The following is a 21,192-nucleotide window of genomic DNA, read 5'->3' on the forward strand; positions in this document are numbered from 1 at the left end:
TCTGAGTAGAGGAGCTATAGGCTTCCTTGCTGTATGGGTATGTCACTTTTTCACTTTGAGTTACTCAAAAAATAACATGTCTTCAGAAACTGTAAGCATGTACAATCATACTTTTTACTTTACTTTGCTATTTTTGTACTGAAACGTATACAACTTTGGGGGCGGGAGGAAGCCAGAACATCCTAGACTTATGGGGACAGAATTAACTTTAAATTCATTCTAGTTTAAGCACTTCTATAATGCTTAGATACCCTCTACTAAGTCTTCAACAAAGGGCCCCTTGAATGCTTAAATATATGTGGTGATGAAGAACTCATCACTCAGGAGCCTCTGAGAAAAGTACCTTTTCTAATTATTAGAAAAGCACTACCTCAGTACCAGAGTACCTGTGATTAACAGAAGGTGATTATATTGAGTCCATATTTGTATCTTCATAGCTTCTCCCTGACAATCCTCATATCCATCTCTCAGATCCATTTAGAACAAGTCAGATCTGTCGTTCACAGGACAGCCCATTAATATTGGTGGGGAGCTAGAATGCTTCTCCTTCTACACTTTCTCTGCTAGAACTTCTCTGTCCTTCGACCATTCCTGCCATGAATTTCAAGTCCATAATATTCTTCATGGCTCTCCTCCGAACCCATTTTAGGTTGACCGTGTACCTCTACAAGTATAAGGTGAAGAATGAAGCCTACCCTATTTGGTGAGATGCCATCCTGCTTTTCATGAAACATACCTTTTTAAATTGACAGCTACATACTATAAATGATACATTTTGAGATTACTTTTCACTAAAATTCAGCGTTCTTTACTTAACCTCATGCTACATTAAATGTTCTCCATATTAAACTATACATGCTCAAGATTCAAGTCCAATTACAAGCTAATGAATCAGAGGTATTTCAAGATCAACAGCAAGGAAAATTTGAAAAACAAGAAAAAAATGATGTGACTTAAATTCATAAAACAAAAAATCTGACATACAATTAGGAGATTCGCCCTTACTAAAACCCTAGTACTTTATAGTGCAGTGAGATTTGAATAATTATCACAAATTTATTTTCTTTAGAGAAGAAAAAGTTTTCTCCTTTTAATACAACAAACATCATTTCTCCTTCAAAGTTTGTGCCAAGGATGATACTTGGCACAGAGTCAGGGTTCATTAAAAAATGTTTTTTTTTTAACAGATGAATGGCTTTTTCATTAAAATATAAATATTGTAATTAACTGAAAGTGAGAAGGTACAACAAGAACCAATAATTCTGACCCTATATTCCCTTATTATGTGGTTTTAAAAAAAGCTGTTTTAATTTTGAATTAAAAATTATTTTGTTTATATTGAGAAAGTTTTTATAGACTTACCACCTCAAGAAAACAGAGCAAAATAATCTAACGCCTTTGCAAATTAAAACTACCTTTGGCTAATTACTTAAAATTTTTTTTTAATGTTTTTATTTATTTTTGAGAGAGAGGGAGAGAGAGAGAGAGAGAGAGAGAGAGAGAGAGAGAGGGGCAGAGCAGAGCACGAGCCAGGAGGGGCAGAGAGAGAGAGAGAGGGAGACACAGCATCCAAAGTGGGCTCCAGGCTCTGAGCTGTCAGCACAGAGCCGGATGCGGGGCTCGAACTCGTGAACTAAACAGTGAGACCATGACCTGTGTGGAAGTTAGCCGCTCGACTGACTGAGCCATGCAGGCGCCCCTGGCTAATAACTTCTAATAGAATAACAAAGAGCATGATTATGCCTATTATTTATAATAAACACATTTCTTTACATTTGTATTCCCTAGATTCTGAATATTTTTTAACGTCCTAATTCAAAGAGTTTAATTTTCTTACAATTGCAAGTCTTTCTAGTATTATTTACAAACCAAAGCATGTCATAATAATCAACTTACGTAGCTTAATTTTGTATTTTCGTCAGAAAAAAAATTTATACTATGTGAAATTGGTGGGAAAGATCTTATAATACAATAAATTCATTATTATTGTGAAGCAATAATTATAGCTAAAATTAAAGTTCCTATTTTCTGCTTCCAGAAATTGAAAAGACGTATTTATTTTTAACAAAGAACAGTTACCAAAGTCACAAGGAAGAAATTACTCAATAGTTGTCACTGTAAGTGGAATAATCTTTTTTTAAAGAGGTAAGGGGGGGGCATGTCTGGGTGGCTCAGTCAGTTAAGTGTCTAACTCTTGATTTCTGGTGAGTCTGAGCCCAGCATTGGGCCCTGTGCTAACAGTGCAGAGCCTGCTTGGGATTCTCTCTCTCTCTCTCTCTCTCTCTCTCTCTCTCTCTCTCTCTCTCTCTGCCCTTCTCCCACTTGTGCTTGCTCTCTCTCAAAAATAAATAAATAAAAACATTTAAAACAGTGGTAACAGAAGGAGAGGATTAGAATACCTAATACATATATCTTGTACTCAAAATGACATAATTCAGGTTTACAACTGCCCGTGTGAATTATAGCTCTGCAGGTTTTTATTTATTTATTCATTGGATATGTCCATCTGCTAAGAGCTTCCCTGTGGAGATTTTATGTATGTATGTATATATATATATACATATATATACACACACACACACACACACACACACACACACACATAACAAACACACACATACACATATATATGATTTATTTCATGGCCTTTTGCACCATTAAAAATAACTTAGGGAATGGTAATTAAGAAGGAATTTGAGCAGAGAGTTCAGTGCAATCTAAAACATTTTATTCAGTATTTTTAATAACTCTTCCCAATGAAGGGAAGAAAATATTTCATTAAATTAGAAACATTATTTTAGTTTTAGGAATTTAAATTAAAATGTTACCCAGAAGAGTAAATTAAAGATTGACATCTGTTTAAAAAATCTATATTTTGGTGATTACACATATAAGGGAATCACCATGAACTTGAACTGATGTCTCAGAAACATTCAGCGATGTACATGAAGAAAACCCCAGCATTTTAGAACAGAAAGAGAAGAAAACCAAAGACATACTAACAGTGCCCTAATTTTTTAAAAGCAAACCAATTTCACTGATTTTCCCCTATATTTTGCTATATTTCTGGAAAGCCGCCATTTAATAAGGCAGCTTTTTCAACAAGAGTGTCAAACCATCTCAAGTTTTGCCTAATCTTTCCTTCCTCATAGCAGTTCATTAAAAGTGAATGCCATTTTCTGCCCCCTTTACGAAACGAAAATAAGAAGTAGTTTGTTTCAATGAATTCTTTTTCTCCTTGAGTTTTCTTTAAGACTGAAATAAGACCAAGGAATACCTGTGGGTAAAATTTAGTTTTAAAAAACATGTGACTTCCAGATTAAAAAAAAAGACTCATGGGTCTATGAAATAATTTGTCTTTTTACTACATAGATTATTCAAGGGATCGTGTCTTCCTGATCCCCAAGTGCTATCCAGCTAGCAGCTGCAAAGCAAGATGCCAAACTTTCAGTAAACACTCCCCAGCAGCAGCCTTTGAATCCTTGCCTGGCTCCTGTCCTCTGGCTTCTTTCCTGGATGTGCGATCCATTGCCAGGAAAAGTTGAGGGCTACAGCTGCCTGTCTTTCTTTAATCATATTCTCCACTGGTCCTTGTTACTCACAAATATTTGTTGGGATGGGGAATCCCTTGAGTGGCAAACTGCTTAAGAGACTTGTTACCTTGTTGCTGTAGGCAGCACAGCCTGCAGCCCAGAAGGAGGAATCCTGGGTTCCAGTCTTAGCTCTGAAACTAGGCTTTCTGTGACCCCAGCACATTATTTCCCCCTCTTGGGATTCTATTTCTATATTGGGTCTAACTCTAATAAAGGTGTAGAAAGGACACTGCCCACTTAGGTTCCAGGGACAGAAGGTTTTAGTGGTTTGGATTTATCTGGAGGGTTTTTGTTTTTGTTTTTTTTAATGTTTATTTATTTTGAGAGAGAGAGAAAGAGACAGAGCACGAGCAGGGGAGGGGCAGAGAGAAGGAGACACAGAATCTGAAGCAGGCTCCAGGCTCTAAGCAGTCAGAACAGAACCCGACAGGGGGTTCGAACCCATCAACTGTGAGATCATGACCTGAGCTGAAGTCAGATGCTTAACCGACAGAGCCACCCAGGCGCCCCGGATTTATCTGAATTTTTTTTTTTTTCAACGTTTTTTATTTATTTTTGGGACAGAGAGAGACAGAGCATGAACGGGGGAGGGGCAGAGAGAGAGGGAGACACAGAATCGGAAACAGGCTCCAGGCTCTGAGCCGTCAGCCCAGAGCCTGATGCGGGGCTCGAACTCACAGACCGCGAGATCGTGACCTGGCTGAAGTCGGACGCTTAACCGACTGCGCCACCCAGGCGCCCCTATCTGAATTTTATAGTATCAAGAGCTATGCAACTGGGGTGTCAGGGGCACACAAAGTTAAAGAGGAAAAAGAATCATCTTTTGGGATGTTGACTTTGGTTGAAGGTTGGGCAAAGTCATTTTTTTAATATCAAACAAACATGTCTACATTATAGAGGATAATGCAAAATTCATACACATTTTTAAGATAAAACATAAAACCCCAAGGAAATGTATTTGAAGTAGATACTTAGGGAATTCATACACTTTATTCAGGAAAAGTTATAGAATCCTGGGTTTGCACACATGCTGAGGTGTCTTTGTTTTCACATCCTATGATTTTGATGATAAAAATACTGGGTACTTCCGCTGAAGGCAGACATTTTGGTCCTCTAGTAATAATATGAATTTCAAAGTATGATGTGAACATTGACTGGTATTTAGACATTTTGTCCTGGTTTTATTGTGAAAGCTATCATGTGACTTCTAATGCAAGTCAGTATGCACCATTTAAGAATGATGAAAATGTTTTGTCCTTCAGGAACATTAACTGTTTGAGAGAACAGTATGCCTGCCTGCCCTTTCCTTCCTCCTTCCCTCCCTCCCTTCCTTCCAAATATATATCTAGAACTCTATAAAAAGTCTTAGATGATAAAACGATGAGGACAATGATTGGCAAATTGAAAACTCAGGAATAAAGGTCATCACACTCTTATATCCTTGGTCATTTGGTTAAATATCTTACTGCTCAAAAAATGTAACGTTTTCTTCAAGCATTACATAAAGGTTGCATCTTTTGTAAAACTAAACATTCAACTTGACATCCACACCTAGCTTAAAATATGCTTATCTGTCTCTACCCAGTAGAATGTAAGCTTCATGAAGGCAATGATTTTCTCTTGTCTTTTTTGCTTATCTCTGTGTCTTGAGTACCTGGCACCTAATAGGAGGTCAACAAATTTGACTAAATGAATGAGTGGACAACGTATTAGATAGCTTTATCAGCCACCTCCCTCTTCAAGTTTCCAACCTTCTCCTCTCCCCTGTGTTAAAAATTACTTGTCTTTTTATGTTCAAAAAAAAATATGGAGAGATCCAGATTTTCTTTCTAATCCCCTCTTCTCTGCAAGATTTCCTCCAAATTCAGCATTGTCCAATAGAAACACAGTGTGAGTCATATACATAATGTTAGAACTATCTAGTAGCCACATAAAGAGTAAAAATAAGTGAAATTACTTTTTATTGAGGTATAAGTGACATATAACGTATTAGTTTCAGGCAGACAACATAATGGTTGGATATTTGTCTATATTGTTAGATGACCACAAGTAAGTCTAGTTATGGTTTGAAACCATACAAAGTTACAAAAAAATTTTTTTTCTTGTGATGAGAACTTTTAAGATTTACTCTTTTGATAACTTTCAAATATACAGGACAATATTACTGACTATCCTCACTTTGCTGTACACTATATCCCCATGACTTGATTTATTTTATAGCTGAGAGTTTATATCTTTTGACCCCCTTTACTCATTTCATCCACCTCTCAACTTCCCTCCCTCCTGGCAACCACTTTTTGTTTTCTGTATGAATTTTGTTTTCAATATGAATTTTGTTTTGTTTGCTCATTTGTTTTGTTTTTTAAATTCCACTTATAAGTAAAATCATATGGCAATCTGTCTTTCTCTGTCTGACCTGTTTCACTTAGCCTAATACCTCCCATCCATGTTATCGCAAATGGCAAGATTTTCATCTTTTTTTCAGGGCTGAGTAGTATTCGTGTGTGTGTGTGTGTGTGTGTGTGTGTGTGTGTGTGTGTGTGTGTGTGTAATATTGTTCCTTATCCATTCATCCATCAATGGATACTTAGGTTATTTTCATATCTTGGCTATTAGAAATGATGCTGCAATAAATGTAGGGTATTTTCATTTTCTTTGGATAAATAACACAGAAGTGGAATTGCTGGATGATATGGTAGTTCTATTTTTAATTTTTTGAGGAACCTCCACATTGTTTTCCATAGCGGCTGCACCAACTTTTATTCCCACCAATAGCATGTGAGGGTTCCCTTTTCTCCACATCCTGGCCAACGTCTGTTATTTCTTGTCTCTTTTTTTAAGTCTAGTTTTTCAGTTTGAAAGAGAGAGAGAGGGTGCACACGTGTGAGCAGGGGAGGGGCAGAGAGAGGGAGAGAGAGAGACTCCCAAGCAGGCTTCGTGTTGCCAGTGCAGAACCCGACGGGGGCTCAAACTCACGAGACGTGAGATCATGACCTGAGCGGAAATCAACAGTCAGATGCGCTTAACCCACTGGGCCACCCACATGCCTCTATTTCTTGTCTTTTTGATAATAGCCATTCTAACAGGTGTGAAAGGATATCTCATTGCGGTTTTGATTTACATTTCCCTGATTAGTGATGATGAGTATCTTTTCCTGTTGGCCCTCTGCATGGTTTCTTGGGAAAAATGTCTATTCGGGTCCTCTACTCACTAATCCGACTTTTCTCTTTATTTATTTTGGATATTACCCCTCTGGTGGATATATGATTTGCAAATATTTTCCTCCCATTCACAATAGGTTGTCTTTGCACTTTGTTGACGGTTTCCTTTGGTGTGCAGAAGCTTTTTAGTTTGATGTAGCACCACTTCTCTATGTTTGCTTTTGTTGCCTTTGCTTTTGGGGTCAGATCCAAAAAACCATTACCAAGAATGATGTCAAGGAGCTTACCACCTATGTTTTCCTCTAGAAGTTTTATGGTTTCAGGTTTTACATTTCAAGTCTTTGATAAACGAGTTAATTTTTGTGTATTGTAAGATAGTCGTCTAGTTTCATTCTTTTGCATGTGGATGTCTTCAATAATATCATTTATTGAAGAGACTGTCCTTTCTCCATTGCATATTCTTGCCTCTGTTGTTCTAAATGGACTATATATGTATGAGTTTAACTTTTCTGGCTCTCTAGTCTATTCTATTGATCTTTGTGTCCTTTTTTTTTTCTTTTCTTTTTCTTTCTTTCTTTCTTTTTTTTTTGCCAATAACACAGTGTTTGATATGATAGCTATGTTATATAGTTTCAAATCAGGGAGTGTGACGATTCCAGCTTTATTCTTCTTTCTTAAGTTGATTTGGCTGTTCAGGGTCTTTTGCAATTCCATACAAATTTGCTTTATTTCTGTGAAAAATGCCTTAAAATTGACATCATATAAGGATTGCACTGAATCTCTAGATTGTTTTGGGTAAAAAGGACTTTTAAACAGCATGAATTCTCTTAATCCATGAGCACAGAGTGCCGATCCATTTATTTGTGGCTTCTTCAATTTATTCATCAATATCTTATAATTATTAGCATATAGGTCTTTCACCTCATTGGTTAAATTTATTCTTAGGGCTTTTATTCTTTTTGATGCAATTGTAAATCTCACTGTCTTCTTAATTTCTCTTTTTGAGAGTTTGTTGTTAATATATAAGAACATGACATATATTTGTGTATTGATTTTGTATCCTGCAACTTGCCTGAATTTGTTTATTAGTTCTAACTTTTTTTGGTGGAGTCGTTAGGGTTTTCTATATATAAGATCATGTCATCTACAACTACTGACCATTTTACTTCTTCCTTTCCAATTTGTATGCCTCTTATTTCTTTTTATTGCCTAATTGGTCTGGCTAGGATTTTTAATACTATGTTGAATAAACATGGCAAGAATGGGCATCCTTCTCTTGGTCCTAATTGTAGCTGTGAAGCTTTGGCTTTTCACGTAGAATATGATGTTAGTTATGGGCCTGTCGTATGTGTCCTTTATTATATTGAAAGATGTTCCTTCGATAGCCACTTTTTTTGAGGGTTTTTATCATAAACAGATGTTGAATTTTGTCAAATACTTTTTCTGCATCTCTTGAGATGATAGGATTTTTATCCTTTGTTTTGTTAATGTGGTGTATAATGTTGATTGATTTGCAAATGTTGGACTATCCTATATCTCTGGAACAAATCCCACTTCATGGTGCACGATTATTTTAACATATTGTTGAATTCGGTTTGCTAATATTTTGTTGAGGATTTTCGCATCAGTGATCACTGGAGTATTGGCCTGCAGTTTTCTTTTCTTTCTTTTTTTTTTTTTTTTCTTGTGGTGTCTTTGTCTGCTTCTGGTATCACAGTAATGCTGGCCTTGTAAATGAGTTTGGAAGCATTCCCTCCCCTTCAGTTTTTTGGAAGAATTTAAGAAGGACAGGTATTAAATCTTCTTTAAATATTTAGTAGAATTCACCAGTGAAGCTGTCTTATCCTGGACTTTTGTTTGTTGTGAGAGTTTTGATTACTGATTCAATGTCCTTACTAGTAATTGGTCTATTCAGAGTTTCTATTACTTCATGATTCAGTCTTTGAAGACTGTATGTTTCTAGGAATTTATTTATGCCTCTAAGCTCACGTATAATTGTTCACAGTACTATCTTAGGATCCTTTTTATTTCTGTGTGTCAGTTGTGAATTCTCTTCTTTTCTTTCTGATTTATTTGAGCCCTCTCTCTCTTTTTCTCAAATGATAAAGGTTTATCAGCTTTATTTATCTTGTCAAAGAACGAGCTTATTGATCTTTTCTACTGTCTTTTTAGTCTCTCCTTCATATTTGTGCTCTGATCTTTGTTATTTCCTCCCTCCTAACTTGAGGCTCTGTTTGCTTTGCTTTTTCTAGTTTCTTTAGATGTAATATTAGATGGTTTACTTGAACATTTTCTTGTGTCTTGTGTTAGGCCTGTTTCGCTATGAACCTAGAATTTCCCTCTTATACCTGTTTTGCTGCAGCCCAGAGATTTTGGTATGTTGTACTTCCGTTTTCATTTGTCTCAAAGTATTTTTTTCATTTCTCCTTTGCTTTCTTCATTGCCCCCATTGGTTGTAGAGTGGCATGTTGTTTAATCTTCACACACCAATGATTTTTCCAGTTCTTTGTTAAGGCTGCACCCGAGAGTGCAGGGGTGGGGCATGCCTACCGGCTTTAGTGGGGGTGGCAACAAAGTGCATGCCTGCTGGCTTCCCGGAGGAGTGGAGCACGGGACCGGGACTGGGGCATACCTGCGCACTTTTGCAGGGGAGCGGGAGAGCGCAGGGATTGTGGACCCCCACTGGCACCAAGGAGGTAGTGGGAGAGTGCACAAATGGTGCTTGCCAGTTCTGGAGAGAGTCTCAGAGGCTCCTTCCCCTCCAGCAGATGCATTAATAAGATTAGCAAATGAATCTCCTTCGCATATAGTTTAGGTGCTTTTCAAACTGCTGCTTCTGCGCTGGGCCCTGGGAAGGGTCGTTCTGCCCTTGAGCCCTTTAAAATTAGTACCTTAGTACCTACAACCTTTTAGGTCTCCTGGATGGCAGCCCCATTGTTTTCCAAAGATAGACATTTTGGGAGTTGGTCTCTGTGGTGCAGCTCACAAGAACTGGGGAGTGGGGGGGCTGATGTGGGGCAGAAACCCCTCACTCCTCAGGAAGAAGCTCCAGATTTGTGAGATCCCGCGTGACTCTGAATTGCCATGTGCGGGTGGGGCTTTTGGCGAGACTGCCTCTCTGCGTCTCCCACCTGTCTCCATGTGGCCTTTTAATCATTTGTTATGAAGGAGCTGTTCCGCTGTTTTTCAGCTCTTTTTCATAGGGAATTGTTCAGTATGTAGTTGCAGATTTGGTGTGTGCGTGGGAGGGGGTGAGTTAAGGATCTTCCTGAGCTGCTATCTCGGACTGCTCCCCAAATTAATTTTAATAATATATCTTACTTGACCCAATATACCCAAGATATTTTCAGTTACACATGTAATTAATAGGGAAATAATTAATGAGCTAGTATATGCTCTTTTCATGTACTCAAATTTCAAAAACTGGTGGGTATTTTATATGCATCTCATTCTAGACTGGCCACATTTCAAGTGCTCAGCAGTCACATAGGGCTAGTGGCTTTCACACTGACGGCTCAGCCGTCCATCCAGTCTTTTCTCCAGTCATTAGGGTAAGAATTATATCCTTTAAAAAATGTTTTTTTCCGGGGGGCGGGGGATACTCCTGGGTGGCTCAGTCGGTTAAGCGTCACACTTCAGCTCAGGTCATGATCTCACAGTTGGTGACTTCGAGCCCTATGTCGTGCTCTGTGCTGACAGCTCAGAGCCTGGAGCCTGCTTCAGATTCTGTGTCTCCCTCTCTCTCTGCCCATTCCCCACTCACACTCTGTCTCTCTTTCAAAAATAAATAAACTTAAAAAAAAAATTTTTTTTTTCAAAATTTTTTTTCCGGTGCAGCCTGGTATGAAATTTTTTTCATACCAGTGGAAACACTGGTATGGAAATCACGGGTATGGAAACCAATTTGACAACAAATTTCATATTAAAAAAAAAAAAAGTCTTTCATTAACATTGCTAGTCTAAATTATTTTATTTATAGTCCACAAAGAATCCTCTCATAAGAATTCTTTTCCATTTCATTACCACTTTCTAATATTATTTTCTTGACCTTCAATTAGATTACATTTTATGCATTTTATTTAGAAATCTTAAATTATGATATGTAATAGTATTCAGCAGTATAAATATTTATCCCTGTAACCCATATTCATGAAACAATGAAATTTACACAGAATCTATGCCTAGAAATGTTCAGCAAACATTAAATGTAATGTAGAACCTAAGGTGTATTTGATTATTCCAAAGAGACAGTGGTTTTGTTAAAATCTATCAAAATTTTAAGGAGCATGTGAGTATTTGAATATTTGTTCTCTGCTATTTTATTTCAAGATAATAAATCTAATTTTTAGAAAGATTTTAAAATATGTTAGTTATTCTTGTATGATATTATTTGGGTCAAAATCAGGTATCTTTTTGAAAATTCATGAGAAGAGTCAGTTGGGTAAACACAAAATTAAAGCCATCTGGTAAAACGTTAAAGAAGGGGCACCTGGGTGGCTCAGTCAGTTGGGTGTCCAATTCTCGATTTAGGATCAGGTCACGATCTCATTGTTTGTGGGCTCAAGCCTCACATTTGGCTCTGTGCTGATGGTGCAGAGCCTGCTTGGGATTCTCTCTCTCTCTCTCTCTCTCTCTCTCTCTCCCCCTCTGCCCCCCCCCCCCCGAAAAAACAAACAAATAAACAAATAAAAGAAAATGCTCAGGATAAAATCTGAAGAGGATGACAGATAAATTCATGAAAAATAGACTATTCTGCCAGACTGAGTAAAGACTGAATGTCTTAGGAGAATGAAAATCTGTACTTGATCCTGTATATGAAGACACAGGGGATGAACCGGCAATTTAATTGTCGTTTAATTGCACAATATATAAGGTGCTGCTATGCTTTATCACAAGGTTTCTTGACTCTTGTCTACATTTCTCTTTATTTTTTCATTTTATTCCCTTTTGTCCCATTCACTTAGCATTCCATATAAGGATGTAGTTGTAGAGTTTTAATTCCCATTTTATACAGTTTTTCGCTACAAACATTACATTTAAAATCTAAGGCCCATTTACATATTTTTTATGAGGAAGAGGGTTGGTATCCATGAAATGTACAGTAACTGGTGTATATTTTCTGCAAGAACAAAACACAGAGACAACAGTCACTGTCATTATCTTCACTAAAAATTGATAATAGCAACAATAGCTACATAAATTGGTACACAACTTTGGGCAATGATTTTGGCAATATTTAAGTGCCATTAAATACTTTATTTCCTTCCATTGACTCTACTTTTGAGAATCCTTAGATATATATCCTCCCATATTTTTACATACACTGCATAAAGAAAGCCCCTTTACATACAGAGAGGTAGCATGGCCCAGTGGTTAAGGCTATGGTCTCTGGAGAACCAGCGCTCAAATTCTGACTCCATCAGTAACTAAATTCATGATGTTGAGCAAGTTACCTAAATATTGTACCTCAGTTTCTTCATCTATGATATGGAGATAAACTTAGTACATCCTACAATCTTGGTGAGAATTAAATGAGGTAATAAGTATAAATCACTTCTACTAGTGAATGTAATAAATGTTCACTATTACCATTATTATTGCCATGATGGGGCTAATTAGAAAAGAAAAAGGAAGAGCCCCAATGCTCCACAATATGAGACTGGTTGCATGAACTCTGGTCTATCTATTCAAGGACAAAGTCATTAAGTTTCACCACACTACACACAATGTCTAGCACAGGAACTAATTCCTACAAGTGCCGTATGCAGTCTGGATTTCATCGTGAAACATACAAGAAATACACTGGATCACATCTTGCAATAATTGGAAGGTGTCTTATGGTCAAGGACCAGTTTAATGGGTAGTGTGTGATGCATCTTACATTTGATGCAGGTTGTGGTTGGTAGAATGATAGCCTTCCGATGTCCCCGTCCTAACAGCCAAAGCCTGCGAATGTCACCTTCTATGGCAAAACGAACTTTGTAGATGGGATTAAATTGGGGAGTTTAAGATGGGGAGATTATCCTGGATTATCCAAGTGGGCCCAATGCAATCACAAGGGGCCTTACAAGGAGGAGACAAGGGGTTTAGAGTTGGTAGAAGACGTGATGACAGAAGCAGAGGTTGGAATGATTAGAAGGGACCAGGAGTCAAGAAATGCGTGCAGCCTCCAGTAGCTGAAAACGACATTAAAACGACTTCCCCTGAAACCTCTAGAAGGAACCAGCTTTGCCGACACCTTGACTTTAGCCCCCTGACACTAATTCTGGACTTCTGACCTCCAAAGTTGTAAGATAATAAGTCTGTGTTTTTTTAAGCTACTAGGTTTGTGGTAATTTGTTGCAGCAGCAGTAGGAAACGAATACAGTCAAATTGGGTGAAATAAGGTTCTTTTTTACTTTTGGCAATGTCAGGCCCTCAGTACTTTCTAAATACCACTCTACAGCAGAAGAGGCAAATCAATCTAAAGCTTCTGAATGAACGTTGAATGGAATAGTATACAGCCATCACAATGATGCTTACAAACAGGAAAGTGTTATTTGAAAAAAATACCAGTTTGCACTTCAGTGAAATCACAGTTATACTATGTGGGCAAACGTCAAACTATGCATACAAAAATTTCAGCAGAAAATATAATAGTAATAGTGATTATTTCTGCATGTTGAGACTATAAATGATACTACTTCTTTCCATTTCTGCAAATTTTCTATAATGAACAGTATTGTTTTCACAATGGAAGACAGTACATCAACTTCATTTAAAAAGTAGATAGCAGAATAATGAAGAATATGAAAAGCAATTTACATGATACTGGTAAACTCAATTTCTTTATGTGCCAAAGCCTCTAATTTAATCAGTAATTCAGAATTTTCAAATTCCTGGATCTGGCATGTCAGTAACTGTGCAGTCACCAGGGATCTGTGTTTTAAGTTTGTCAACATTTGTGGTTTTTTTTTTTTTAACGTTTATTTATTTTTGAGACAGAGAGAGACAGAGCATGAATGGGGGAGGGTCAGAGAGAGAGGGAGACACAGAATCCGAAACAGGCTCCAGGCTCTGAGCGGTCAGCACAGAGCCTGACGAGGGGCTTGAACCCACGAACCGTAAGATCATGACCTGAGCCGAAGTCGGACGCCTAACCGACTGAGCCACCCAGGCGCCCCAACATTTGTGTTTTAATAATAGTAAAGTTATGATTATCATCTTCAAAAACCACCTGCTGACCAGTCACTGTGAGCTACATGGGGACAGCAAGCAGGGGTGTTGAAGAGGAAGGGATTTGAGTAGGAATTGGCCATTGACCCCAGTGGGAAGGAAACAGGCAGAGGGGAGAAAAACCGAGGAACCTGCAGAATGAGTCTGCTTATCGGAGTGTGGAGAGATAAGAGGGTTCTTTATGAAACTGTGGCGTTTTGACCTTGGAGAAATCACTGCCCCACTCTGAGCTTCAGTCTCCTCCTTTGTTTATGAGGGTATAGAACTAACTTATCTATAAGATGAATGCCAGATGAAAAAACAAAACACCATGCTTTTGCTATTCTACAGTCTCACCTTGCATCCACACGGGGATTGCTGTGAACTGACGTGAACTAGGCCCTCAGCCCTGTGCAATTTGCCACCAATGCCATCACCATTAGGTATTTCACAGAATCTTCTTTATTACAATGTCAGAAAATAAACTTCCCAGTGCATTAAAAGGCTTAAACATATAAGGGGTTATAGCAGCAGCCTGATATCTGATTAGTCACTGAAGGCTGGCAGCTCATCACATGTCAGGGGTTTGAGGAATACATCCACGACCCGGGAAAGTTTTTGGCTTTCTTCCATGAAAAGCATGTTGGCAAAACTTAAAAACAACTTTCCAACGAAATGAAACATGTGGCTGTTTCTCAATTATTCTGGTTTTAAATGAGGACACCATTTCTGGAATTCATAATTGTGAAACTTGAACGGAAGTTCGAGATGTCGAAGGATATTTTTTCCAGAAAATATTGATAGAATACCTATTTGAAAGAAACTTTGTGATTTAATCCAAATCTTAAGGAACTTCTAAGTCTGTGGGGGGGGGGGGGGGGAACAAATCATGCGCGTATTTATTTCTAATGTGAAACAGAGAGGTAAATGCTATAGAAAGACATGGATGGATTACTGTGGATGGAATTTCAGAGGAGGACGAGAGATTATGCTCAGCTGTCCAGACAGAGAGATGGTTATGGGCATTGAAGCCTGTTTGGATCCTGAATTTAAGAATTGGGGTGGAGAGGGCTTTGTTGGTGGAGGAAACAGAATGAGCAATGTCTTGCTTATGTGGCCTTAAAAATTTGAAGTGTGTATGGAGAAGAGCACAACATGAAATATGATGGTATCGTCACCTCCAGGTTGAAGAACCATGAGATAAAGATCGAAATGGTAAACAAGATACAGACTGCCAAGGCCTTGAATGCTGACCTCAGGAGACTGCACTTTATTCTACAGACGCTGAAGATCATGTAGGCCTTTTGAGCAATTATTTAATTCATTAGCACACATCTCTCCCTATTATACAGGACAAAGGTAATTCTTTAGTTTAAAATTTATTATAATTTCTCACCCAACAAGTGAACAAAATTCTAAGCAACCTTTTTGTACGTCACCCAATGAATTGGAAAAGATTTCAAATTTATAGGTTTGAAACTCTAAGTGGGAATATTTCCTTCATTGCTCTAGTATTTATTTGGGGTTGGAATAGGAGTCGCCCCATTAAGAGGCTGGAATGAAGGCTGCACAGGTGGCGTCCCAGGAATTCCAACTGTCTGGGGCACGGAATGTGACATGAACTTTACCCAGTGGCCTCCTGGCATCCCAATTTCAGGCCTTCTGGTCATCAGAGCTTGGCTTGGTCCTCCTACCTGATTGTTCTTGGGAACTGGAACTAAATCTACATTCTGAACATGAAAACAGAACACCAATTCAGCATAGTGTTCTCTTTGTGTCTGTATGAGCGTGTGTGTATGCACGTGCACATTTATATGTAAATATCTCCATATACACACATTACACAAAATGGTGATGGCACATCCATTATCTTATTGTTATAACTGTTCTTCCGTAGCGAAAGCTATATTTTCCCTAAATGGCTTGGGAGCATCTTGAGAGCAGGCCTACCCTATTGTATTGTACGAATACTCAATTAGTATGGAGTACTAATAGTCAATTAGTATTTAATCATCCACATATTTAAGCGAAGTAAGCACATGCTGACTTTCCTTCTAGGATCAGGAGAACAGCTGGTTAACATACTTGGTATCACAGGACAAAAAAGTTATGGTTTCGATTTTTCTTTAGATCTGTGAAAAGCAAGAGGGCTTATTTCTTTAAAAGCTCCTGAGATAAGTGAACTGATCATATGAAAGCAATCTATGAATACGTGTGTGTGTGTGTGCGTGCGGGCATGCATGTGTGAAATCTGCCAGCTTGCGACTGCAAAACGCGGAAATCAGGAGCTGAATATGGAATACAGGTGGTGTGAACAAATGCACAGAGTTCACCAACCAGCGTGGTTTTCATGTGTCATTCTCGACACTTACCTCAATAAAGAAAATGCTGGCTGCTGACGTTGGATGGTGATACATGTAGACTGTCACAAGAATGGCGGCTACTATAATGAGGACCAGGATGAGAATTCCAACAATGAGGCCAGCGTGAAGGGTTCCCCCTTTCTTCTCGGCTGCACTGTCATCTGTAGAAGCTGAAAGAGCAGCACAGCTGTCAGAACATTCATGTGTTCTCAAAGGTTTGCATTTCCATTGGGGGGGATGTTTGTATTTTTAATAAAGTACCATTAGAATTTTTCTTTCACTTTCTGTACAACTTTTCCTCTCCAGAACACCGATTATAGAAAGTTGGTGCTCTTTATTTGGGGCCATGAAAAGCCGTAGTATTAATGATTAAAAATACATTTGTAACTGTGTTTTAATTTATAGTTCAATAAACAAAATTAATAGCCTTTATTCTGAAAGTACTGTGGAAAATCTAAAACTCTAATTAACTATATAATAAATTTAACTTTGCTTTTTCTCATTAAACCACTGGCACTGTTACCCATGGAAAAATGGATTACTTTTTGAAAGCCTCTGTCATTTTCTTCTGGAAATTTTAAATTGAAGAGTATCACGCTTCTTTTGGTGGGCTAGACAGGCATTTTCAGAAAGTCTATACATGAGTTCAAAGGCTAATTTTCAAAATCTGTTTTAAACTGAAATGCTCTTTAAAAGTGTACCAGATGGATGCTAAATGACCCTCAAATAGTTTTATCTCCATCTGAAGGGAACACACAGCATATCGAAATATTCCATCCACTATGCCACAAACCAATGTCATTTTATCAGACTTCTACTAAGATGTTTTCCACTGTAATACCCATCTTCAGAGAATTAGGAAAAAAAATTAAATTTCTAAAGTAATAATTATCCAACCCAAAGTCAGTCAAGCAAATAAGACAAATCTCTAAAGTCTTCCCTTCTAAAATTCTGCAATCTTTGATGACTACTCAGGTATTTAAATAATGTGCAGCAGGTAACTATGTTTTTTGTGCATACTATGATTGATATTTTGAAACATTAGAAAATAACTTAATATTCATAAAAGTTCTACAGCAGTGATTCCTAATCTTTTCATTACTAATTTGTGTCTTTGTTTTAAACAATTATTTTTCTCTATTAAATCCCATTTATTAAGCACTGATTTATCTCTCTTATTTTAGATTTTTGTTAATAAAAAGCAAACACAACTGCCTATCAGAATGTGTGGTCAATACGAAGTAACAGAATTCCAGATAAACCAAAGAAACACGACCTTCCAGTTTTTCCTACCCATCTCTTAAATGTTTGTTGCTGGAGAGCCTGGCTCACTCAGTCGGTTAAGTGTCTGACTTTGGCTCAGGTCATGATCAGGTTTGTGGGTTCAAGTCCTATGTTGGGCTCTGTGCTGACAGCTCAGATTCTGTATCTACCTCTCTCTCTCTCTCTGCCCTCCCTCTTTTGTGCTCTCTCAAAAACAAATAAACTTAAAAAAAACCACTATAAATAAACAAATAAGTAGTTTGTTGCCATTGTTTGTTCATTCTCTGCTTGAGACCCATAGTTGGTGTTTGGTAATTCTTCTCCAAATCTAATAAAGCTCAAAATCCTACAGCTTTCGTTTACATAACTAACATTCATTAAGGAAAGAATACACAATATAAACAGTAATTCATTATATGAAAATTCACTTATAGAAAGGATTCTGGGAAGATGGAAGAGTATGAAGTATCAGAACCTGTCTCTCTACACAGACAACAATTGTACTGGTAGAAGGTGTCTGACAACTATCTTGGAACTCTGGACTCTACTGAAGGCTTGCAACTTTCAGGAGAAAGGCTTGGACTATAAATTGTGGTGAATTTCAGTCAATTTCAGCTCTTAGCCCAGTAGTGGCTATCCACCCTCCACCCCTCAGTCATGTGGCAGGCAGCTGTACATGGGTTCCTGAAGTAGCCTCCAGGAACCGGGCCAGGTGAAAAGTACCCGTCCTCCAGTTAGCAGGGATCTGTGCACTGGCCACTGATTGGTGCTTCTCATCACAGAGGCACAAAGACGCAGCCATTGGTTCTTTGTCTCTTCCTCCGTTGTTGCAAGCCTCTGCCCCTCTCTGGCTTAAGTGACTTCTAAGGGATTTAAAGAGCCAGTGCCCTTTTCGCCCTCCCCCCACTTCATTTCCCCCTTTTCTTTCATTTTTGGGAGCTAGATAGTAAAGACTAGGACATTCAGAAACAACTGCATGTATGGGTAAGATCAGAAAGTGAGTGTATATGCCCAGGGAATAGCTCAGAAAAGACCTGAAAAGACATTAAGATTATACCTCAGGCTGATCCTCAGCATAGACAGTCTGAAGCAACACAAAACCAAAACAATAAACAAAAATAATATCAAAAAGCAGCACACCCTGGGGAAGGGGGGGGTAAGAATCTGATTTCCAGAGTTACCCCTTTATTAGATTCAAATGTCCAGTTTTTAATAAAAATTCACAAAACATAAAAAGAAACATGAAAGTATGGCTCATTCAAGGGAAAAAAAATCAACAGAAACTGTCCCTGAAAAAAGATCTTATGGCAGTATAATAGACAAAGAATTTAAAACAATTGTCTTAAAGATGCTCAAAGAACCAAAAGAAGATGCGGAAAGCGTCAAGACAACAACGTGTGAATAAAATGGAAATATCAGTACAGAGATAGAAAACCCAAGAAGAAAACAACAACAACAAGAATTCTGGAGCTGCAAAATTCAATGACTGAAATGAAAAATTCACTAGGGATTCAAAGGCAGATTTGAGCAGGCAGAAGAAAGAACCAGCAGACTTGGAAAAGAGGACAATGGAAGTCATTGACCGAGGGACAGAAAGAAAAAGGAGCCAAGGGGCCATCAAGCATTGCAGATGTCCCGGACAGAGGGACAGAGAGAGAGGCGGAGAGAATATTTTAAGAAATAATGGCTGAAAGCATCCTAGATTTGATGAAAGACATGAATAGAAGCATCCAAGAAGCTCAAGGTATTTCACTAAGATGAACTCAAAGAGATCCACACTGAGATGCTTTCTAATCAAACCTCTGAAAGACAAAGTCAAAGAGAGAATCCTGAAGATAACAACAAAGAAAATAGGTATACTATAAACAAAAGGCAAGGAGTTTAAATATTCCATTACAAAAAATCAGCCAAACACAAAAGAAGACAGTAATGTTGGAAATAGCAAAAAAAAAAAAAAAAAAAAAAAAAAGCTGTAAGGCACAAAGAAAACAAATAGCAAAATGATGAAAATATGCCCTTCCTTATCAGTAACTGTTTTATGTTTAAAGGGATTAAAGTCTCCAATGAAAGGACACAGATTGTCAGAAAGAATAAAAACACATGATTCAACTATATGCTGTCTACAAGATACTAACCTCAGATCCAAAGACACAAATAGATAGAAAGTGGAAGTATGTAAAAGGATATTCCATACACATAATAACTAGAAGACAGCAGAGGTAACTATACTAATATCAGACTCAATAGACTTTCAATCCAAAAGGTTGTGAGACAAAGAAGGACATCATGTATAAATAAAAGGTTTCAATACAGAAAGAAGATATAATAATTATACACATGTATGCAGTTAATGACAAACCATCAAAAAATATGAAGCAAAAACTGACAGAACTGAAGGCAGAAACAGAAAGTGCTATAATAAGAGTTGGAAATTTCGATATTCCACTTTCAATCTTGGAAAGAACAACTAGGCAAGAGGTAAGTAGAGAAAAAGACTTAACACAATAAACCAACTAGATCTAACAGACATATACAGAACACTCTACCCAACAACAACATACACATTCTTCTCAAGGGCACATGGAACACCCTTGAGGAGAGATCATATGTTAGGCCACACATTAAATCTCAACACATTTAAAAAATAGATATCATGCAAAGTATCTTCTCCATTCACAGTGGGATGGAGTTAGAAATCAGCAACAGAAGTGAGATGGGAAATTCACAAATCTGTAGAAATTAAACAACATACCCTTGAACAACCAATGTGTCACCATCAAATCACAAGGGAAATTAGAAAGTTAGGTATGAATGAAAACAAAACCGCAACTTACCGAAACTTTGGGGACACAGCAAAAGCAGGGCTAAGGAGGGAGTTTACAGCTGTTCGCGCTTACATTAAAAACAGGAAAGATCTTGAATCAACAACCTAACTTTACAAGTTAGGGAACTGGAAAGAAAAGAACAAACTAAACCCAAAGTTAGCAGAAGGAAGAAAATAATCAAGACAAGAGCAGAGATAAGCAAAATAGAGAATACAAAAATAATAGAGAAAGTTAATGAGAGTTGGTTCTTCGAAAAGATCAATAAAACTGGAATGGGGACTCACGCACAAGTAGTCTGTCCCCAGAGTCCACACCCTAAGCCTCTGGTCACTAAGCCCTCAACTGACGCTGGACTGTAGGTACTGCCATTTCTTCTGATTTCATGTTATCAATTCTGGCAAAGAATTCTCAGTAGCCTTGGTAATTTCAAATAAAGAAAAATCAGCCCCCAGTATGGTTAAAGGATTAACACTGTGCCCTCAAGAAGGCAGGGGCTGTGTCTGACTTGTCACTTCTCTGGGACTAGGGCTTCGGTCAGTGTCTGCCATCATATGCACGTAAAATCCACGTTTGTCGGAAGGGAAGGTGGGAGAGAGGAGGAAGAAAAATGAAAGAAAAATAAAGGCTACTGAAAATGGGTTACAGGTATTGGAATGACCACTTCTCCAACAAAAATCAAATGAAGTTATAATAAATTACTTCACTGGGTCTTCAGTTACCTCTACAATGCAATCAGTAACAGTAACTACCCCACAGGGGTGCTGTGAGAATTAAACACCTAAAACATATAAAG

General features: G+C 37.9%; 1 protein-coding gene across 1 annotated transcript in view; it reads right to left on the reverse strand.

Annotated features, from left to right (window-relative positions):
- Window positions 1–21,192, reverse strand: part of PLXDC2 (plexin domain containing 2) — a 448,391-nt gene that overhangs the window by 23,679 nt on the left and 403,520 nt on the right. Inside the window, 1 exon segment of the mRNA XM_019460620.2 lies at window positions 16,321–16,481. Coding sequence (XP_019316165.1) covers window positions 16,321–16,481 — 161 coding nt within the window.

This window comes from Panthera pardus, unplaced genomic scaffold (assembly GCF_024362965.1).
Source record: "Panthera pardus isolate Hobbes unplaced genomic scaffold, ASM2436296v1 HiC_scaffold_6, whole genome shotgun sequence".
NCBI classification, from domain to species: Eukaryota; Metazoa; Chordata; class Mammalia; order Carnivora; family Felidae; genus Panthera; species Panthera pardus.